The 17,274-nt window shown below is 34.6% G+C and overlaps 1 protein-coding gene across 1 annotated transcript; it reads right to left on the bottom strand.

Moving 5' to 3' along the window:
* Positions 1-4,156: 4,156 nt before the first annotated feature.
* On the bottom strand, positions 4,157-14,390 carry LOC133801551 (uncharacterized). Its single transcript, XM_062239795.1, has 22 exons — positions 13,566-14,390; positions 12,941-13,055; positions 12,253-12,353; positions 11,758-11,849; positions 10,871-11,006; positions 10,717-10,785; positions 10,477-10,578; positions 9,986-10,084; positions 9,778-9,888; positions 9,260-9,466; positions 8,866-8,973; positions 8,346-8,441; positions 8,205-8,261; positions 7,940-8,086; positions 7,805-7,864; positions 7,595-7,699; positions 7,001-7,162; positions 6,646-6,719; positions 5,592-5,715; positions 5,251-5,342; positions 4,576-4,696; positions 4,157-4,490 (listed from the first exon to the last, which is right to left on the bottom strand). Exons 1-22 carry the CDS (start codon positions 14,232-14,234, stop codon positions 4,338-4,340), a joined length of 3,000 nt encoding a protein of 999 aa, XP_062095779.1. The 5' UTR covers positions 14,235-14,390; the 3' UTR covers positions 4,157-4,337.
* Positions 14,391-17,274: the final 2,884 nt, after the last annotated feature.

The following is a 17,274-nucleotide window of genomic DNA, read 5'->3' on the forward strand; positions in this document are numbered from 1 at the left end:
ACTTTATTTTTATTTTGTCAATTTTATGGGTCGATATTCACCTATTAGTGAAGATGGGTGGTATTTTTATCATCAGAAAGACAAAATCTCATCGTCCACCTCAAAGAATAATAAGAAGTTGAATCAAAAAGCCAAATTATTTGGAAAATGATTTTAAGAAGGGAGTAACACCAAATTAAACATTAACTCATTGGAAAATGACTTAATATCATTTGGCTGAATCTAAGGACATCCAAGTACAATCGATACTTAATCATCATTTTCTTCTAGTTATTTATATTGATATTCACATCAATATTTAGTGCATGTAACTATATTTTAGTTTATTTTTGTGGTGGATCTTATGTAAAATTTATCAGAAAATGGAATCGAAAGAAAGAAATAAAACTTAATGACGTCTAGAAAATTTAAAAATAATTAGTAAATTTTCTAATTGCATCTAGTGTTTATAAAGTTATTTATTGTATTTATATAAAAAAGTTATTTAATATACATAATTAAAATACCTAAGCCAAACCTATTTCATTCGGTTTGATTTTAATGGCGGTGGTGCATGGATTTTGTGCCTTAACGAAGGAACACCATTTTAACTTATACAATAGAAGCATGGATACATAATAATGACAAAAGTTTGGATATTGATAATAATGACAAAAAATTTCATACTATGTGTATATTTGGATGTTTACATTTTTTTTTTTTTTTAAGGTTTATATATTTTTGTATTTTGTTTTATTATTATTTTGGAATTTATGTTTTATTTATAAAATAGCTCAAATAGACTCCTAAACTTAATTTTGATAAAGAATAAATTAAATATAACAACAAAGCTATTAGAAAAAATAATTTTCATTTTATTCTAAATTGTTAGCTTATTCTAAATGATTTTATGAAGGAAATGGTCTCGACATGGCCAGAGTTGTATTTTTTCGATGGGTTTGGTTTGTAATATAAAATTACATTATATCATATCTTTATGCATATAAATAAAAAGGCAACAATATAATATAATAGACATATACTATTTAGTTAATCAAATTAAAAAAAAAACAAAAAACAAGACAAGGAGGGTTTCATGCACAGCGGACCAAACCTGTCCCATTTACATCAAAGTATTGCTATTTGATACATTAAAGTGTCCAACACTATATGAGGTAGTACCATATAGTTAGTTAGTGATATCCGATAATATTTATTAAATTTAAATGTATGGAAGCCGATATTGAATTGCACTAGTAGCGCTACACCGTCTCCTTGTAATATTGGATACCAGTGGTACACCTCAATAATTCTCTTTACATCCCTATAACTCCAGTGTTCACGTAAACTTTAGGACATTGACAATAAACTATATAGTTATTGCAGTATGATTTGGAGCCTTTATGTACATGGAAGGTAAATAGTTGTAAATACAAATGGGAAATTTGAGTATTTATACATATTGTAGGTGCATATATAAAAAAAATATATCAGTTTTTAACATCATTCCAAAATAATGCTAGTATTTGTTTGGTTTCCAAAAATACCCTTATCATTTTTTTTAGCCTCCATCCGTCCTCTCTCGGGTCACATTTATTTTTTGGACACCATCCATTATCAATTAAGATACTAATTTATGCATTTCGAATGGATCTTAGCATAATTTTTTGGTTTTTCTTGCAATTTTTTTCACAATTTTTTAGATCTGAAACGTAAAAAGTTGCAGAAAACTCGATGTACCTTGATAGAACTCGATGCCCAGCTCGATATGTCCTTAAAAATCATGATTTTCAAGAAAAAAACCATCTGCCTCGATAGAACTCAATATGTCTCGATACAAATCAATGCAATTGATAGAAATTGCATAACTTTTCACTCGAGTATCCGTTTGAGGTGATTTTTTTTTAAATTTTTGTATTTTCTTGAAATCTACACGTTTGGGATATGTAAAGACACATTTGGGAAGTTAAAAGTTTGAAAACATACCCAACTTTGAAAATATAATGGTATTGTTTTCTAACTTTGGTGTGTTTTCAAGCTTTCAACTTCCTAAATGCATGTGTAAACATATTAGACGTGTATATCTAAAAAAAAATACCCAAATTCAAAAATAAAATCACCTCAAACGGACACCCTAGTGAAAAATTATGCAATTTCTATTAATTGTATTGAGGTATGTCGAGGCTTATCGATGTAGTATCAAGGCATATGATTTTTTTTTCATGAAAATCATGATTTCTAAGATGTACCTCGATGCCCAGGTCCTTAAAAATCATGATTTTTAAGAAAAAAACCATCTGCCTCGATAGGTCTCGATGCAAATCAATGCAATTGATAGAAATTGCATAACTTTTCACTCGAGTGTCCGTTTGAGGTGATTTTTTTTTTTAATTTGGGTATTTTCTTGAGATCTACACGTTTGGGATATGTAAAGACACATTTGGGAAGTTAAAAGTTTGAAAACATACCCAACTTTGAAAATATAATGGTATTGTTTTTTAACTTTGGTATGTTTTCAAGCTTTCAACTTCCCAAATGCATGTGCAAACATATTAGACGTGTAGATCTCAACAAAATACCCAAATTCAAAAAAAAAATCACCACAAACGGACACCCTAGTGAAAAATTATGAATTTTCTATGCATCAAGGAATGTCGAGGCTTATCGAGGTGGTATCGAGACATATGGTTTTTTTCATGAAAATGATGATTTTTAAGATATACCTCGATGACCAGCTTGATGGGCCCTTAAAAATCATGATTTCCATGAAAAAAAAACAACTTGCATCGATAGATCTCGATGGAAATCAATGCAATTAATAGAATGTGCATAACTTTTCACTTGGGTGTCCGTTTGAGGTGATTATTTTTTTGAATTTGGGTATTTTGTTGAGATCTACACGTCTAATATGTTTACACATGCATTTGGGAAGTTGAAAGCTTGAAAACACACCAAAGTTCAAAAATAATACCATTATATTTTCAAAGTTGGGTATGTTTTCAAACTTTTAACTTCCCAAATGTGTCTTTACATATCCCAAACGTGTAGATCTCAAGAAAATACCCAAATTCAAAAAAAAATCACCTCAAACGGACACCCGAGTAAAAAGTTATGCAATTTCTATCAATTGCATTGATTTGCATCGAGACCTATCGAGGCAGTTGGTTTTTTTCTTGAAAATCATGATTTTTAAGGACCTATTGAGCTGGGCATCGAGGTACATCGAGTTCTATCGAGATATATCTTAGAAATCATGATTTTCATGAAGAAAAAAAAACCATATGCCTCGATACTACATCGATAAGCCTCGACATACATCAATACAATTTATAGAAAGTGTATAATTTTTCACTAAGGTGTCCGTTTGAGGTGATTTTTTTTTTTAATTTGGGTATTTTTTTTTAGATCTACACGTCTAATATGTTTACACATGCATTTGGGAAGTTGAAAGCTTGAAAACACACCAAAGTTAAAAAACAATACCATTATATTTTCAAAGTTGGGTATGTTTTCAAACTTTTAACTTCCCAAATGTGTCTTTACATATCTCAAACGTGTAGATCTCAAGAAAATACCCAAATTCAAAAAAAAAAAATCACTTCAAACGGACACCCGAATGAAAAGTTATGCAATTTCTATCAATTGCATTGATTTACATCGAGATCTATCGAGTTCCATCGAGACCTATCGATTTCTATCGAGTCCTATCGAGACAGATGGTTTTTTTCTTGAAAATCATGATTTTTAAGGACCTATCGAGCTGGGCATTGAGGTACATCAAGTTCTATCGAAGTACATCGAGTTTTCTGCAACTTTTTACATTTCAGATTTAAAAAATTGTGAAAAAAATTGCAAAAAAAAAATCAAAAAATTATGCTAAGATCTATTCGAAATGCATAAATTAGTATCTTAATTGATAAGGGATGGATGAATGGGGTCCAAAAAGTAAAGGTGATCCGAGAGAGAAGACGGATGGAGGCTAAAAAAATGATAAGGGTATTTTTGGAAACCAAACAAATACTAGCATTATTTTGGAATGATGTTAAAGAATGATATTTTTTTGATATATGCCCCAACAATATGCATAAATACCCAAATTTCCCATACAAATTTATCAACCGATCATCTATGTGTACGTACGATCATTGTAACTATTTGAAGTTTAAACTCCTCAAGCAGCACTAATGTAAGTAATTTTATTTCAAAATTTCAGCAGTTCAACTGGGAAAATTACAAGACTGTCACAGTGGTATACACATCCTTGAAAAAGGAACAACCCTAGATAATGGTAACTAGTAATTCCCTTATTAAAAGTAGTTAAATTTACTGAGAAATAAAAACTAGTCATGTTATTGTGGTCAGAAAGGACACCTGCACGCTTCTATCCCCCATGTCTGTTCAGCATACTCCTGGATTGTTCGGTCACTGCTAAACCTTCCCGATCCAGCAGCACTAAGAATGCTCATCTCGGTCCACTTCTCTTGATCGACGAATGCTTTATCGGCAGCAGCCTGTGGTTAAATACTTTTGGGTCAGTGTCCGTAAACAATGTTTTGGGATAAAGAAAGTAAAGTCCCCCAGAGAAGCAAGAATTACCTGTGCCTCTAGATAGCTTCCAAAATCAGAACCAAGGAGGTAGAAGTCCTTATCAGCCTCCACAGTATCACATAGTGACTCAAAATAGTCTTGAAAGCCAAAATAACCATCTCTGATCATTCTACATTTATAACATACAAAGAATATGTCAAGAGGAAAGAAACATCATGCTTAGGTATAGGTATGATAGGCCGGTTATAAATAGAAGGTCAAAGAGTCAGTAGAGAGGGGGGAAAAGGAGGAGAGTTGGCTCTTGAGGAGTGTTTCCAAACCCCTCGAAAGTTTGGAGTAGGAGAGTTCCAGACCTCTCGAAAGTCTGGGTTTTGTAATTCTTTTCTATTATCTCAATAAAAGTACAGAGGAATTTTCAGCAAGGTTGTGCTTGGGTCTAACAGGTTGATCCTATTCTAAGGAAAACCTATCAAGGTATGCTTCGAGCAAGCATCAGAATGTTAATATTTTGGCCTTCCAAAAGAAAGGCTGGACAGAAGCACAATATTGAATAGTTCAGCAAATTTGATTCAGTAAGCCGAAATATCTATCTGAAAGCTAGTTTTATTGTCAGTTAGAATGTATATGTGACCAGTTCACTAAATTAGCTGTGGCAAGCATCTGTTGGGATATTGATGATCAGATGATAATGAACTGGCAGCAAAAAGGGAAAACAGGTAGTACCTCACGATCCGTGCAAATTGCAGATTCACTTTCGTGTTGGGTCCTCTCTCACGCAAGATGGGAACTTCATCCAGCTTTGCACCAAACAAAAACTAGAAAAAGAAACAGAAGAACTCCACTCAGAAATCTGTCCCCACACAACCAATATTGGGTGAACAATGCATGGACAGGAAAAGCAATCACATCTTATAGGAAAATAATCAGACATCATGCTTAGTGCTTCAACCATCTTGAAATGACTATTAAATATTTGTGAATGAATTTTTTCTCTGCTCAACCCATGACATCATATTTTTCACGATAAACAGAGGTATTCAAAATAACAAGAATAATAATAGTACCATATTTTCTGCCCCAATTTCTTCAATAATTTCAACTGTTGAACCATCAGCTGTAGCTAAGAGTAGACATCCATTCATAAGAAATTTCATGCTACCAGTTCCTGAGGCCTCATGCCCTGCAGTGCTGCATAGAAACTGTCACGCTCACACAATGTGCATAGGTTCTTAAGATAAAATAAAGTTCTGAATGGTCAAGCAATCAAAAACACTTAGTAAAGCATATGATCTCACTAAATGTCTTCAGAAACATATCTCTCATTCTTTCCATATGCCCAAATACATGTCAGGTACTCCCTACTTCCTGAGAAACCCCTTCATTAATCATTAGTGAAACTTCAACCCAGGACCAAAGAAACTACTTGCACTACAGGAGAAGACCATGTTACCAGGCCCAAAGGCTTTGGATGGTTTTCTGAACCCGTTGAATCAGCATTTTCTAAAATATAAGGTTTTTAAGCACCACTCATGATTGAGGCATTCAACATTCTGGAAGATTTTACTTGATATTTGGAAAAACTGAAAGAATCATTTGATAAACATGAGAAAACAGAGAAAATCTACTTGAGTACTCTTTTAGTACATATTTCACAGTTATTTACTGAAGTTTTCTGATTTTTGTGATACACTTCTCTCTTAATTTCAATCGTAAAAGATTAAAAAATATATAGAAAAGTATAATACGAGGTCTCCTACAAAATCTCCTAAAAATTAGGGCCTAAATGATACACACAACTGTCAGTTATACAATATCACAATTTAAGGAAACTAATCCCTAAGAATCAGATGTACAGCTAGATTACACGCCTAGGTTGATATTCTACATTTACCATAAATCTTTACTATTCGAGGTAGAATTGGGAGCCAAACATTAAAAATGGCCAGGTTACTCTTCTGGATTTGTTGGTTTTACCACAATAGTGATTCTTCACTTGAGGAAAAATTAGAAGGAAAATAAAAATCAACCAGCAAAATGACTATCAATTTCAAATTATAAAAAGATATGTCAAATAAACACTAGGGATCCAACATATCTACTTTTTGCAAAATAACACACCTCAAGTGCTGTGAAAGGTCAGCCCCTGGTATCACCAACTCAGCAACAGATACATTGTAATCAGGTATAAAAACCTGAAATTATAAATAAATTATTTAAGCAACAAAAGGAATGACGGCATAGTAGCATGGCTCTTCTGCTAGTCCAATTGAAGTATACTACATCCAAGCAAGGGTGAAGAAGCTAGCTATAGCTTAGTTACCCTGACATCTTACTATAAAACTAAGATGGAGCTTCACATGGGAATCTTGCGAGATTTGGAGAGCTACCTCACATCCTTCAACCCATGGTCTGACAAGCCCTAAGAATAATTATAATCAAGAAGTGAAAAGGATGGGAAGAAGTTTCTCTTTACCAGCTTTAGGAGATCTCCAATATCACTATTATTGTTAATTTTGTCTGCAACAGCATGACAAAGTTTGATAATCTTTTTTGCAATCTCATATCCAGGAGCAGCTTTCCCTCCAATTATGCAGACACGCGGTACAACCTTCCTCCTGTCACTCTCATTCATATTCTGGAAAGGGAAGAACCAACTATTAGCTACTTACTGGAAAATACTTATACCCCAAAAAGGAAAAAGAAAAAAGAAAAAAGAGAAGAGAATACATTAGTATACAGATCCGATTAATTGCACCACTTACACTTGTAATAATCATTTATACAAGTGATCATTAACTGACACAAGATTTAATTATGCGAATTCCAAATGGTGTTAGAATAATGTATTCCCAACAATTAGCATGCAGTGAAAGAAGGAAAAAGAGAGATCCACGGTACTGCAGACTAATCATTTGATAGCTATAGAAAACTATGACCACTTCAATGACACTTAACAATGATAAGAAGAAAGAGGCTTGAAAAGTTGCAGGAAATAAGTATGCATGAGTAAAGGCAGTAACAGGACCTTGTAACTCTAGTATATTGTGTCAAAGTTAAATGATGTCACCTTGATACAATCATATCGATGGATAATGCCGAGGATATTAAGCAACTGTCTTTTGTACTCATGTATTCGCTTGATCTGTACATCAAACATTGCGTCTAAACTGACCTGCATTAAAAATGATATGCCGCAAATCTTAAGATATCTGAGGATCTTTTATGATAATATATTAATAGCAGAAGAAATTAAATAATAAGAATTTTTTATCCAGACCTTTAAACCACTCAGCCCTTCAATGTATTCTGCAAGCCTCATTTTATTAACCCTCCTAACCTACAATGTGAAATAGCCAGAACATGTAAACACATTACTTTTGCATCAATGCTCATGATCTTAGCTAGAAAGTACCATCTTCCATTCTTGCTGTAGATCTGCATCTGTAGCACATTCTCGGAGGCCAGTCAGAAGGTCAACATTGCGAATCCAAGCTTCTGTTCCAAGCCATTTTGTGATAAGATCACAAAGACTGGGATTGCTTACTACAATCCATCGTCGCTGACAAAAACACAAGAGCAGATCAATACAAGCACAGATCATTAATTTTTCCTGTGCAATTTCAATGAGATGCTTTCAACCAATATGTAAAATGAATAATGTGCAATGTCTTTTCTACCTGAGTTACACCATTTGTCTTGTACTGAAATTTCTCAGGCCACAGCTCATAGAAGTCCTTTTGAGATACAGAGGAGTCAGGTGAGTTCATCAAATGTTCTCAAATAATTAATTTGAAAGAAAAAATGACACATTACAATACCTTGAACACCTTGGTCTTTAATAACTCAAAATGTACTTTTGAAACACCATTTACAGTATGGGAACAAACAATTGATAGGTTCGCCGCCCGAATACTCTGTCAAATCAAACGGTAATCGATTTTACCAAATAATAGATGTATATATGTAAAGAGTATCTTAAGAATATACAGTTAACCAATCAGATTACAATCTACAAAAGAGTGAGACACTCTTTTGTGGAGCACATTCATCCTCCACTAATACTGTCTCTTTTAAAAATATTCAACAAAATCATGATACTGGATTTTGCCTGACAAGAGAAAACAGATAAATGGAGAGCTGCAAAAAATTTATAAAATGAACATGAAGAAGAAACGATGCAGAATTAAGTAAAACTTAATAATAATATAATTATCTAATGTCTCTATCTATCTATCTAACGCTCGCACACACACACATCAATGCCATAAGTTCATATAAAAGAACAAAAATGCACCATGAGTTAATAAAATGTATGAGGTCATGTTGTATGTAGAATACCTTCACAGCACCGTCTTCAACAATTGACATTCGGGACAGACGATTGTAATCTAAACCTATCTTCTTCTTCAATTCTTCCATAAATTTGAAATTAATGTCATATATAATCTGGAATAAATAAATAAATAAACTTTTAGAGGGTCTATATAAAAAGGTATTACTTATGACCGATTAGCTTTAAGATATTATAAAGCATCTCCAACCTCTAATCAACTTTCTACAATTAGAGTACAAATAAATAAAAAAATAAAAAAACTCTGCTACAGTTCAAATTTTGGTACTAGAAAAATAGAATGCAAAAGTTTCTCAAAATCACAATTGAGTCAAACTAAATAATTGCAAGAGAAGCGGTCAAGTTATATAAAAATGAGAAGAGATATTCCAAATATCGCACTTCCAAATGGCGAGGAAGTAGACTGCCAAGTAAATCAACGGGGATTTTTTCAAGTCCTTCTGCCAATACTGTGTGTGTTGTGAAGGAGAAGATTTTGCAAACAATGCCCCATGCTCTATCCCAATCCAAATTCTCTTCATCAACAAGAACTCTCATGAGTTCAGCTATGGCAAGTGATGGATGAGTATCATTCAACTGTAGAGCAACCTGAATAAGATGGAGAAACATAAACTTACAAGCATAACAAACAAGACAAATTCATATTACCATATTAATGGAAGAAAATACATCTAGATCCCAAATACGAAATCGAAAAGGTAAATTATTGTTATGATCAGTAAACAGTGCAATTCAAGAAATATCCACATCCAGCTGGGCACAAATAAGAACAACAATAACAAAGAAAAATATCAATCAGAAACAACAGAGAAAAAGAAGCTGGCATAACATTACATGGTTGTTGAGTTCATATGGTTACAAGGAAATTAAAAATACACTAATTATATAGGAATTAGAACCTTCTCTGGAAACTCATCAAAGTTATTGTGACCATCTTTGAATCTTCGAATGATGTCCTGTGTGGATGCTGAGACAAAGAAATATTGCTGCTTCAATCTAAGTTCCTTCCCCTGAACATTTTAAAACTCAGAATAAAAGTGAATAATAAATAGCAAAAAAAAAAAAAGAATCTATTTCCAGAGAAATATAAGCGATAGATGAATAAACCTGATGAGAGCGGTCATCAGGATACAAGACGCTACTTATTGTTTCTGCTTTCTGTCTATTGACAACAGCATTTATGTAATCTCCAGTATTATAAGACTCCTGCATTAAACATATATATAATAGAAAGAATAAGCAAATAATAGATCCTTTAATTCAGAAAAAAAAAAAAAGATTCTTTAATTCAGGACAAAATTTTTAAAATCCTCTAAAAAAACTGGAAAAACTAGGATCTACTACTCTAGTTTTGACCCTGACCATCCATGAAGCTGAAGAAAAATAAATATATATTAATATGAACCACATCTATTAGACTTATTTCTAACAAGCCAAATTTGTCTACGCACAACAAGAACTATGAAAGTCTAAGGAAATAGTAAATATAGATAAATAAATGGATTTTAAAAAATGGTTTTATGTATGTCAATCTATATAAGACGAGTTCTAGTTTCATGCTTTAGTTGCATAATATTGAACATTTATTGAGTTCTTACCATATCATATAGATCACTTGGTTTAGCAGCCCAAAGGCGTAGTGTAATCGTATTCCTTGTTCCATAGCCAGGAATAGGATTGTCATAAGCTACAGCTTCAACCTAAGAGGATCATAAACCACGGGAATCATTTAAAAAAATATATATATATATATATAATGTGATATTTAAAAGATGTTCTCTACAACGAAGACAATAATAAAAAAAACAAAGCATTAATATGTGAGTTTATTAGCTTACCGTTTCTCCAGGGATCCAAACTCTACTTTTTTTCCCGTTCACGACTTCCTCTTCAACAGTTCCATAGAACTATTCAAAACAGATAAAGAAAATTAGCAATAAAACTTAAATAGTGATTAATGTTAAATCTTAATAGAGAATGGTAATTGCAGACCTTCACTGGATATGTTACATGAACTCGCTCTATCTCCCAAGGATTTCCAAAATTCAACCAGTAGTCAGGTTGTTCATGTTGGAAACCATCCAGAATTAGCTGGCGAAATAATCCATATTGGTAGCGAAGTCCATAACTATAGACAGATAAGATTCAACAAATTCTTTGATGTTGCCATGTAAAAATAATTGGTGACAAAAGAGGGTCTAATTTATTTTTGAAAAATTAATCCTAACTTTGGTTAAGGAATATACTTAGTATCTTGTTGTTTGTCTTGGAACCAACTTAATACCCTATTATTTAATTAATACTATTTTAATATCTTGAACTAACTTAGTACCCTATTATTTAAATAACATCATTTTAATAACTTGTATATGATAAATCAGTTCAAAATTGTACATTTCTACCCATTTTGGTTAAAAAAAAATTACTAAAATTGGTGGAAAGGTACAATTTTAAATTGATTTACCAAATACAAGATATCAAAATAGTATCAATTAAATATTAGGGTACTAAGTTGGTTTCAAGACAAACAATGAGATACTAAAGTGGTATATTCTCTAAAAGTTATAAGACATGTAAACAACTAGAAATTTAACAAATCAAATCGATGTATGAGGTTACTGACCTCTTTAATTATCCAGAAAAATTCACAAGTAACAATATGTTTAAAGAAAAAGAAAAATTTGCAGTTGTTGGTTGGAAAGAATTCAACATACGATATATTAAACTTCTCACTTTTAAAGGAAGCTATTTAACACCGCAAACCGATAAAAGGAGGGGCAAGTAAATAAGAGCCAGTGCTGGTATTATATTTTCATTTGCCTATTAAGTAACTTGATGAAATAATTATGAATCAAAGAAAAACCACACATTAGTCATACCCCCATGCAGGATAGTCCAAAGTTGCTAGAGAATCCAACTGGCATGCTGAAAGACGAGCAAGTCCACCATTTCCAAGGGCAGCATCTCCTTCCTTGCATAATTGCAAGAAATAACACATGCATAGGAAACTAAAATTACTATTGACCATAAAACCCTAAAACAAAATAGACCAAAAATACAGTATAAGTTGATCTTATCTACTGAAGATAAATGAAGTGCTTACAGCAAAATTTCCAACTAAAGCTAGTGCAGGGTATATTAAGTTTTAATAGTTAGCATGATGTGTATGTTGAATATCCTTCACTGTCATACATCCGTACTTTTTTTTTCACTAATTAACTTGTGATGAATGATGCCAATGGCACATTTTTTAGATGAAAGATGACCCAGATACTATTGAAGCACACTGGCCAAGTGTGCATTCAGTAGATTGACCACACAATTTTTCACAGTAGAGATGAAAAAACGAGCAAAAGACCAGTTGTCATTCAAACCTGCTCTGCAAGGACTTCAAATTCAAAGCCAAGCTGGCTTAAAGCCTCCGCATATTCATCTCGGATACCAAGGTTGATGACACTATTTGACAAGGACCGACCTGAGATTCAAATAGCAGTTAGTGTTCTGGCAGAAAATCCATCAGAAGCGAAGATAGTTTTTTATGCACAAGTTCAATCCACTAGTAATAATGATCTCTAAAACACCGAGATAATACAAGGTTGGGAGAAAGAAGGCATGTATTAAAGTCTTTAGTGAATAAACAGTTATCCATGTTCCACTATAAGATGAACAATTTTGAAGATGCGAACTGAAACAATGTCAGCATTGCAATTTATAAACACAGCATGCCTTACAACTTTCTAGCAGGTAATAGATCTCACATGATGTTTCACTTTATTTGAGATTATCATAATATAAACATAAGTATTTTAAACAACATAGAATAAGATAAGCATCAAAAATCGATCTGCCTCATCTGAAAGGAAGCAATACAGACCACCCTGAAGAAAATCAATAGCTCTTTTATGCCACTTCCATAAAACTAATAGGAAATTCATATAAAAAAAAAATCATATTACAACAAATCAAACGAAATGGAGATAAAAACAATGGTGAGATTTATGACTTAAACCAGAAGGCCACTACCTTCACTAAAAGGCATATATAAAAAAAACACATAAATACCCATAAGATACTCGAGTGAGAGGAAGTATACGCGCTTAGGATCTTTCCTCCTGAAGTGGAGCTGAGTATCATGCCAACGTTCGATTAACCGATCTCTCACACTATGCGACAAACCCTGAAATTATCAAACATTTGAATAAATTAATGAAGATGGTGATGGCATAACCCTTAGAAACGAACTCAATGAAGAGGGGAAAAAAATGAACATGCATCTCAAAGAATAGATTCGTCTTATCTTCATTTCTTCAACAAACATAAATTTAGAGTGCTAAAGTTTTAAGTAACTTAAAATTCTATAAAGAACCTTTGCCAATGTAATCCAAATCCAAACCCATCCTCTACAATCCAAAAATTTAAAGTCCAACTGAACATATTTCATTCCAGTAACACTCAACACGTGATATACCATGGGAACCAATCAATTTCTGATCATCATGACGAAACAATAAGCCTTAACCGTCAAAATCGACAAGAACACAATTTCACTTTTCCCGCCAAATCGGGCAAATAACAAATTGTGCAGCATAGAAACTGCAAGAAGTATGTTTGTTCTTTTTTATTGTTTTTGGTAACAAATTAAACTGAAAAGCTTAAAGAAGAAAGCAATGGCCGTGATCGGGATTACCTGATAAGCTTCAAAATCGTCGAAACTAAAGCGGGACCTAGCAACAGTATACTCAACGTGATTAAGAATATCCTTCTGAAGAGTCATCGAATCGTTCTTCTGAAACCCATCCATCAAAGCAAACATCCTCTCCGCTTTGGCTTTCCTCTCCCCGGTCCCCATCCCCAACGCTGGCCTCCTCACAACCACACCCCTCGTCGCTGGACCCACCACATCGCCGTCGCCATCACCGCCGATTGCATCCATCAGAGCATTTCTTATCTTCTCCAAGCTCTCTTCGTCGACAATCTTATTCCCGTGCGAGTCGGTAACGAAAAACTTCTTAACGAAGAATTCGCCCTCAAATTCAATGCTGGCCTTATCGATGGACAGGCCAAGGACTTTGAAGACCCTTGTGATAACCTGGAGTAGTCCGATCTGGTTACGCGCACGGATGACGAAGAGAGTTGACTCTTCGGAATCAGCATTATCAACGGCGATCGTCTCAGCCGACTTGGTGGAAGCCGGTTCGCTGGTGGAGGCTCGCACCGGCTTGGCTCCATGAGAAGCGGCGGCGTTGCAAAGAATGGAAGGTAGTAGAAATGGCTTGCTTGGAAGCTTTGAAAATGGAGGGAATGAGAGCTTGGATTGATGAGTAATGGTGAATAAAGGTAATGATAAGACCGACATTACAGAAATGTAAAGAAATTTCACAGAAAAATTGACATGAGCTAGATAAGATTCGAGAATGAGGCTATGGAAGAAGAAGAAGATGTATACATGAACATGTGATCGTCGGAGAGAATCGAGCTGAAATTTTTGGAAGAGTGGGATTTTCGAAAAGGGAATAGACTTTGTGAACTGAACTGAACTGAGCAATTATTCCAAGCGAACGACCACATGAATCTATGGTGGGGTCTGCTTTCCTATATGCCACGTAATATGACTCGATTGTTGGTACTAAGTCACACGTGCGGTTCAAACCTTAAAAAAATTAGTATTTTGTATTTGACTACGATGGGTTTTGAAGTTTGAACCACTAAAATTTCATTTCTCCAATAATCTTTAGTTTTAGTGTTTTAATTGATACGTGTGATTCTCTTTCAAAAAAAAAAATTTGATACGTGTGATTTGATGGAAATATATTTGTAATAAAAAGATATGATACGGTTGGTGAAAAGGGAAAAGATTTGATGATGAAGCACATAATAAGCATGATAATAATGAAGATTTATTTATTGTTCAACTACAACCCCACGAGTCTCGGCCCTATCCCTTACCCTCTTTACTAGTGTTGTGTACGGTGTAGTTTGGGCAGTTTGAATACTTTTTAATATAATACGCCATAAGTGTGGTGTAGTAGCTAAAACATACCGTACGATGTAATTTCGTTGCACCATATAGATTATTTTTTGTTTCCCTGTGGTTTAGTCAAATTTTAAAATAAAAATATTAAGTATAACCCGCTTCACAGTATGCTCCCGGTGGGATACTTTGATATTAAGCTTATTATTTTTTGCTTTAGTCAAAGTTTAGAATCCAAACTAAATGATGTATTGTTATTGTTTTACGTGATATTAAATAAGTGCGGATTTTGATTTCGTTGTTAAATGTTGTTATTTCCGAAATGATACTCCACCACACATATACAAACAATACTATCTTAAGTTCCATCATTAATACATTAATATAAATTAAAATGGCCCTTCAAGCGATAAGTGTAGAACTTGCCACTTTAAACAAAAGATAAAGTACACCCCCATCAGTATACAGAAAACAAAGAACACCCCCGGTGGTTTACTTTGATACTTTAGATTATTTTTTGTTTCCCTGTGGTTTAGTCAAATTTTAAAATAAAGACATTAAGTATAACCCGCTTCACAGCATGCTCCCGGCGGGATACTTGGATATTAAGCTTATTATTTTTTTCCCTTGCTTAATTGTAGCCAATATCTTATTACGAATAATTCCGACAACTTCAGGCAAGAAAGAGGCGATTTTGATGTGAAACCCTTGCTAGAAAGCTATATATATACCCGAGGACATTGCCTCCACCACGATGAACAGCCTGAGAAACCAAACCCATTAGCCCATGTTGAGGAAGGTGGTGAATTGCCATTTACACCAAATCAACAATCCAACCGTTTGGACCACTAATGGCACCACAAAACAAACAAACTTTTCTGTTACAGAAATATTCTTTTATTTTGTAAAGTTTTATCTGTACAATCTTTTTACAGCTGTCATAACAGATTTTGTCTGTACTCTATATTCCAGAATTTTCCTCATTGTAATATCAATACAATATATACTGCTCCTTCTTTCGTTGAGCAGGGAAAAAGATACAGCAATTAACTTTTCCTTTTTCAGCCTTTTATTTCTTTTTATCTTTTTCAAACTTGGTATATGTAGCCCTTTGACCACCGTCTTAAATGGATTCTTCATCAGTCTCCACGGATATACCAGTCTTTACCTCACCCCCTTCTTCTACCTCTATTCCACCTCCTGTCCTCACCTCCCCAACCAGCCCCACGCTTCTTCCCTTTTCCCCTGCTCCAAATCCCTCCCAACCTTTCTCCTTCCTTCAGCATCTTCTTCCCCTCACTATCAAGTTAGATCGACACAATTACTCCTATTGGCGATCCTTAGTTCTCAGTACAGCTAGAGCTTTTGACCTAGAGGGTTTTCTTCTTGGAAATATTCCTTGCCCTCCCCAATTTCTTGAAACTCCTGGCTCTGCAGTCACTCTTGGCCCTCATCCTGGCCGTTTTTCCAATCCTGCTCATACTCAGTGGATGCGTACAGATCATTCCATAATGAGTTGGCTTTTCAACTCCATTACTGAACCCATGATGGGTCATGTTGTGAGGTGTGACACCTCCCATCAAATTTGGACTGTCTTTGAGTCCATGTTCACCACTCAGTTGAAGGCTAGGTCTCTTCAGCTTCGTTTGCAACTACAAACCCTCAAAAAGGGATCTCTCTCTATTCATGATTACATTCTTCAAATGAAGACCTTAGCTGACAGTCTTTCTGCTGCTGGTAAATTGATTTCTGATGATGAGTTACTTTTATATATTTTAGCAGGTCTCAGTCAAGACTATGATCCAGTTGTAGTAAACATTACCTCCTCCCGTGACTCTGTTTCCCTCCAAGAAGTTCAGTTCCTCCTTCAGAGCCATGAAATGCATCTTGATCAGTTCCACTCTTCCCACACTGATACTCCTCCTCCCTCTGTCAATGTTGCCACTCACACTCGTCGTCCTTTCTCCTCTCCCCGTGGTTCCTTTTCTCGTGGTCGCGGTCGTGGACGTTCCTATAGTGGTCGTGGTTCTCAGACTCGCACCCTGTGCCAGTTGTGTCATCGCCCTGGTCATCTTGCTAACAAGTGCTACCATCGATTTGACATTTCCTTTAGTGGCTCTGCTCCACCTCCTACCTCCTTGGCTCCACCTCCTTCGCATTCCGCCAGCAATCAGCAAGCCTTGTTTGCCTCGCCCAGTACTCTCCCTGACTCGGCTTGGTATTTGGACAATGGTGCTTCCAATCACATAACCCATGATTGTCCCTCTCTCACTACCCGATTTGAGTACAGAGGTAAAAATAATCTCAGTATTGGCAATGTTGAGTCTCTTCCTATCACTCATGTTGGTTCCATATCAGTTAATACTATGGATAATTTGGGCTCCCTTTCCCTCACCAATATCCTTGTTGTTCCTAAAATCATGAA

The sequence above is a fragment of the Humulus lupulus genome, chromosome 9 (assembly GCF_963169125.1).
Source record: "Humulus lupulus chromosome 9, drHumLupu1.1, whole genome shotgun sequence".
Classification (NCBI taxonomy): domain Eukaryota; kingdom Viridiplantae; phylum Streptophyta; class Magnoliopsida; order Rosales; family Cannabaceae; genus Humulus; species Humulus lupulus.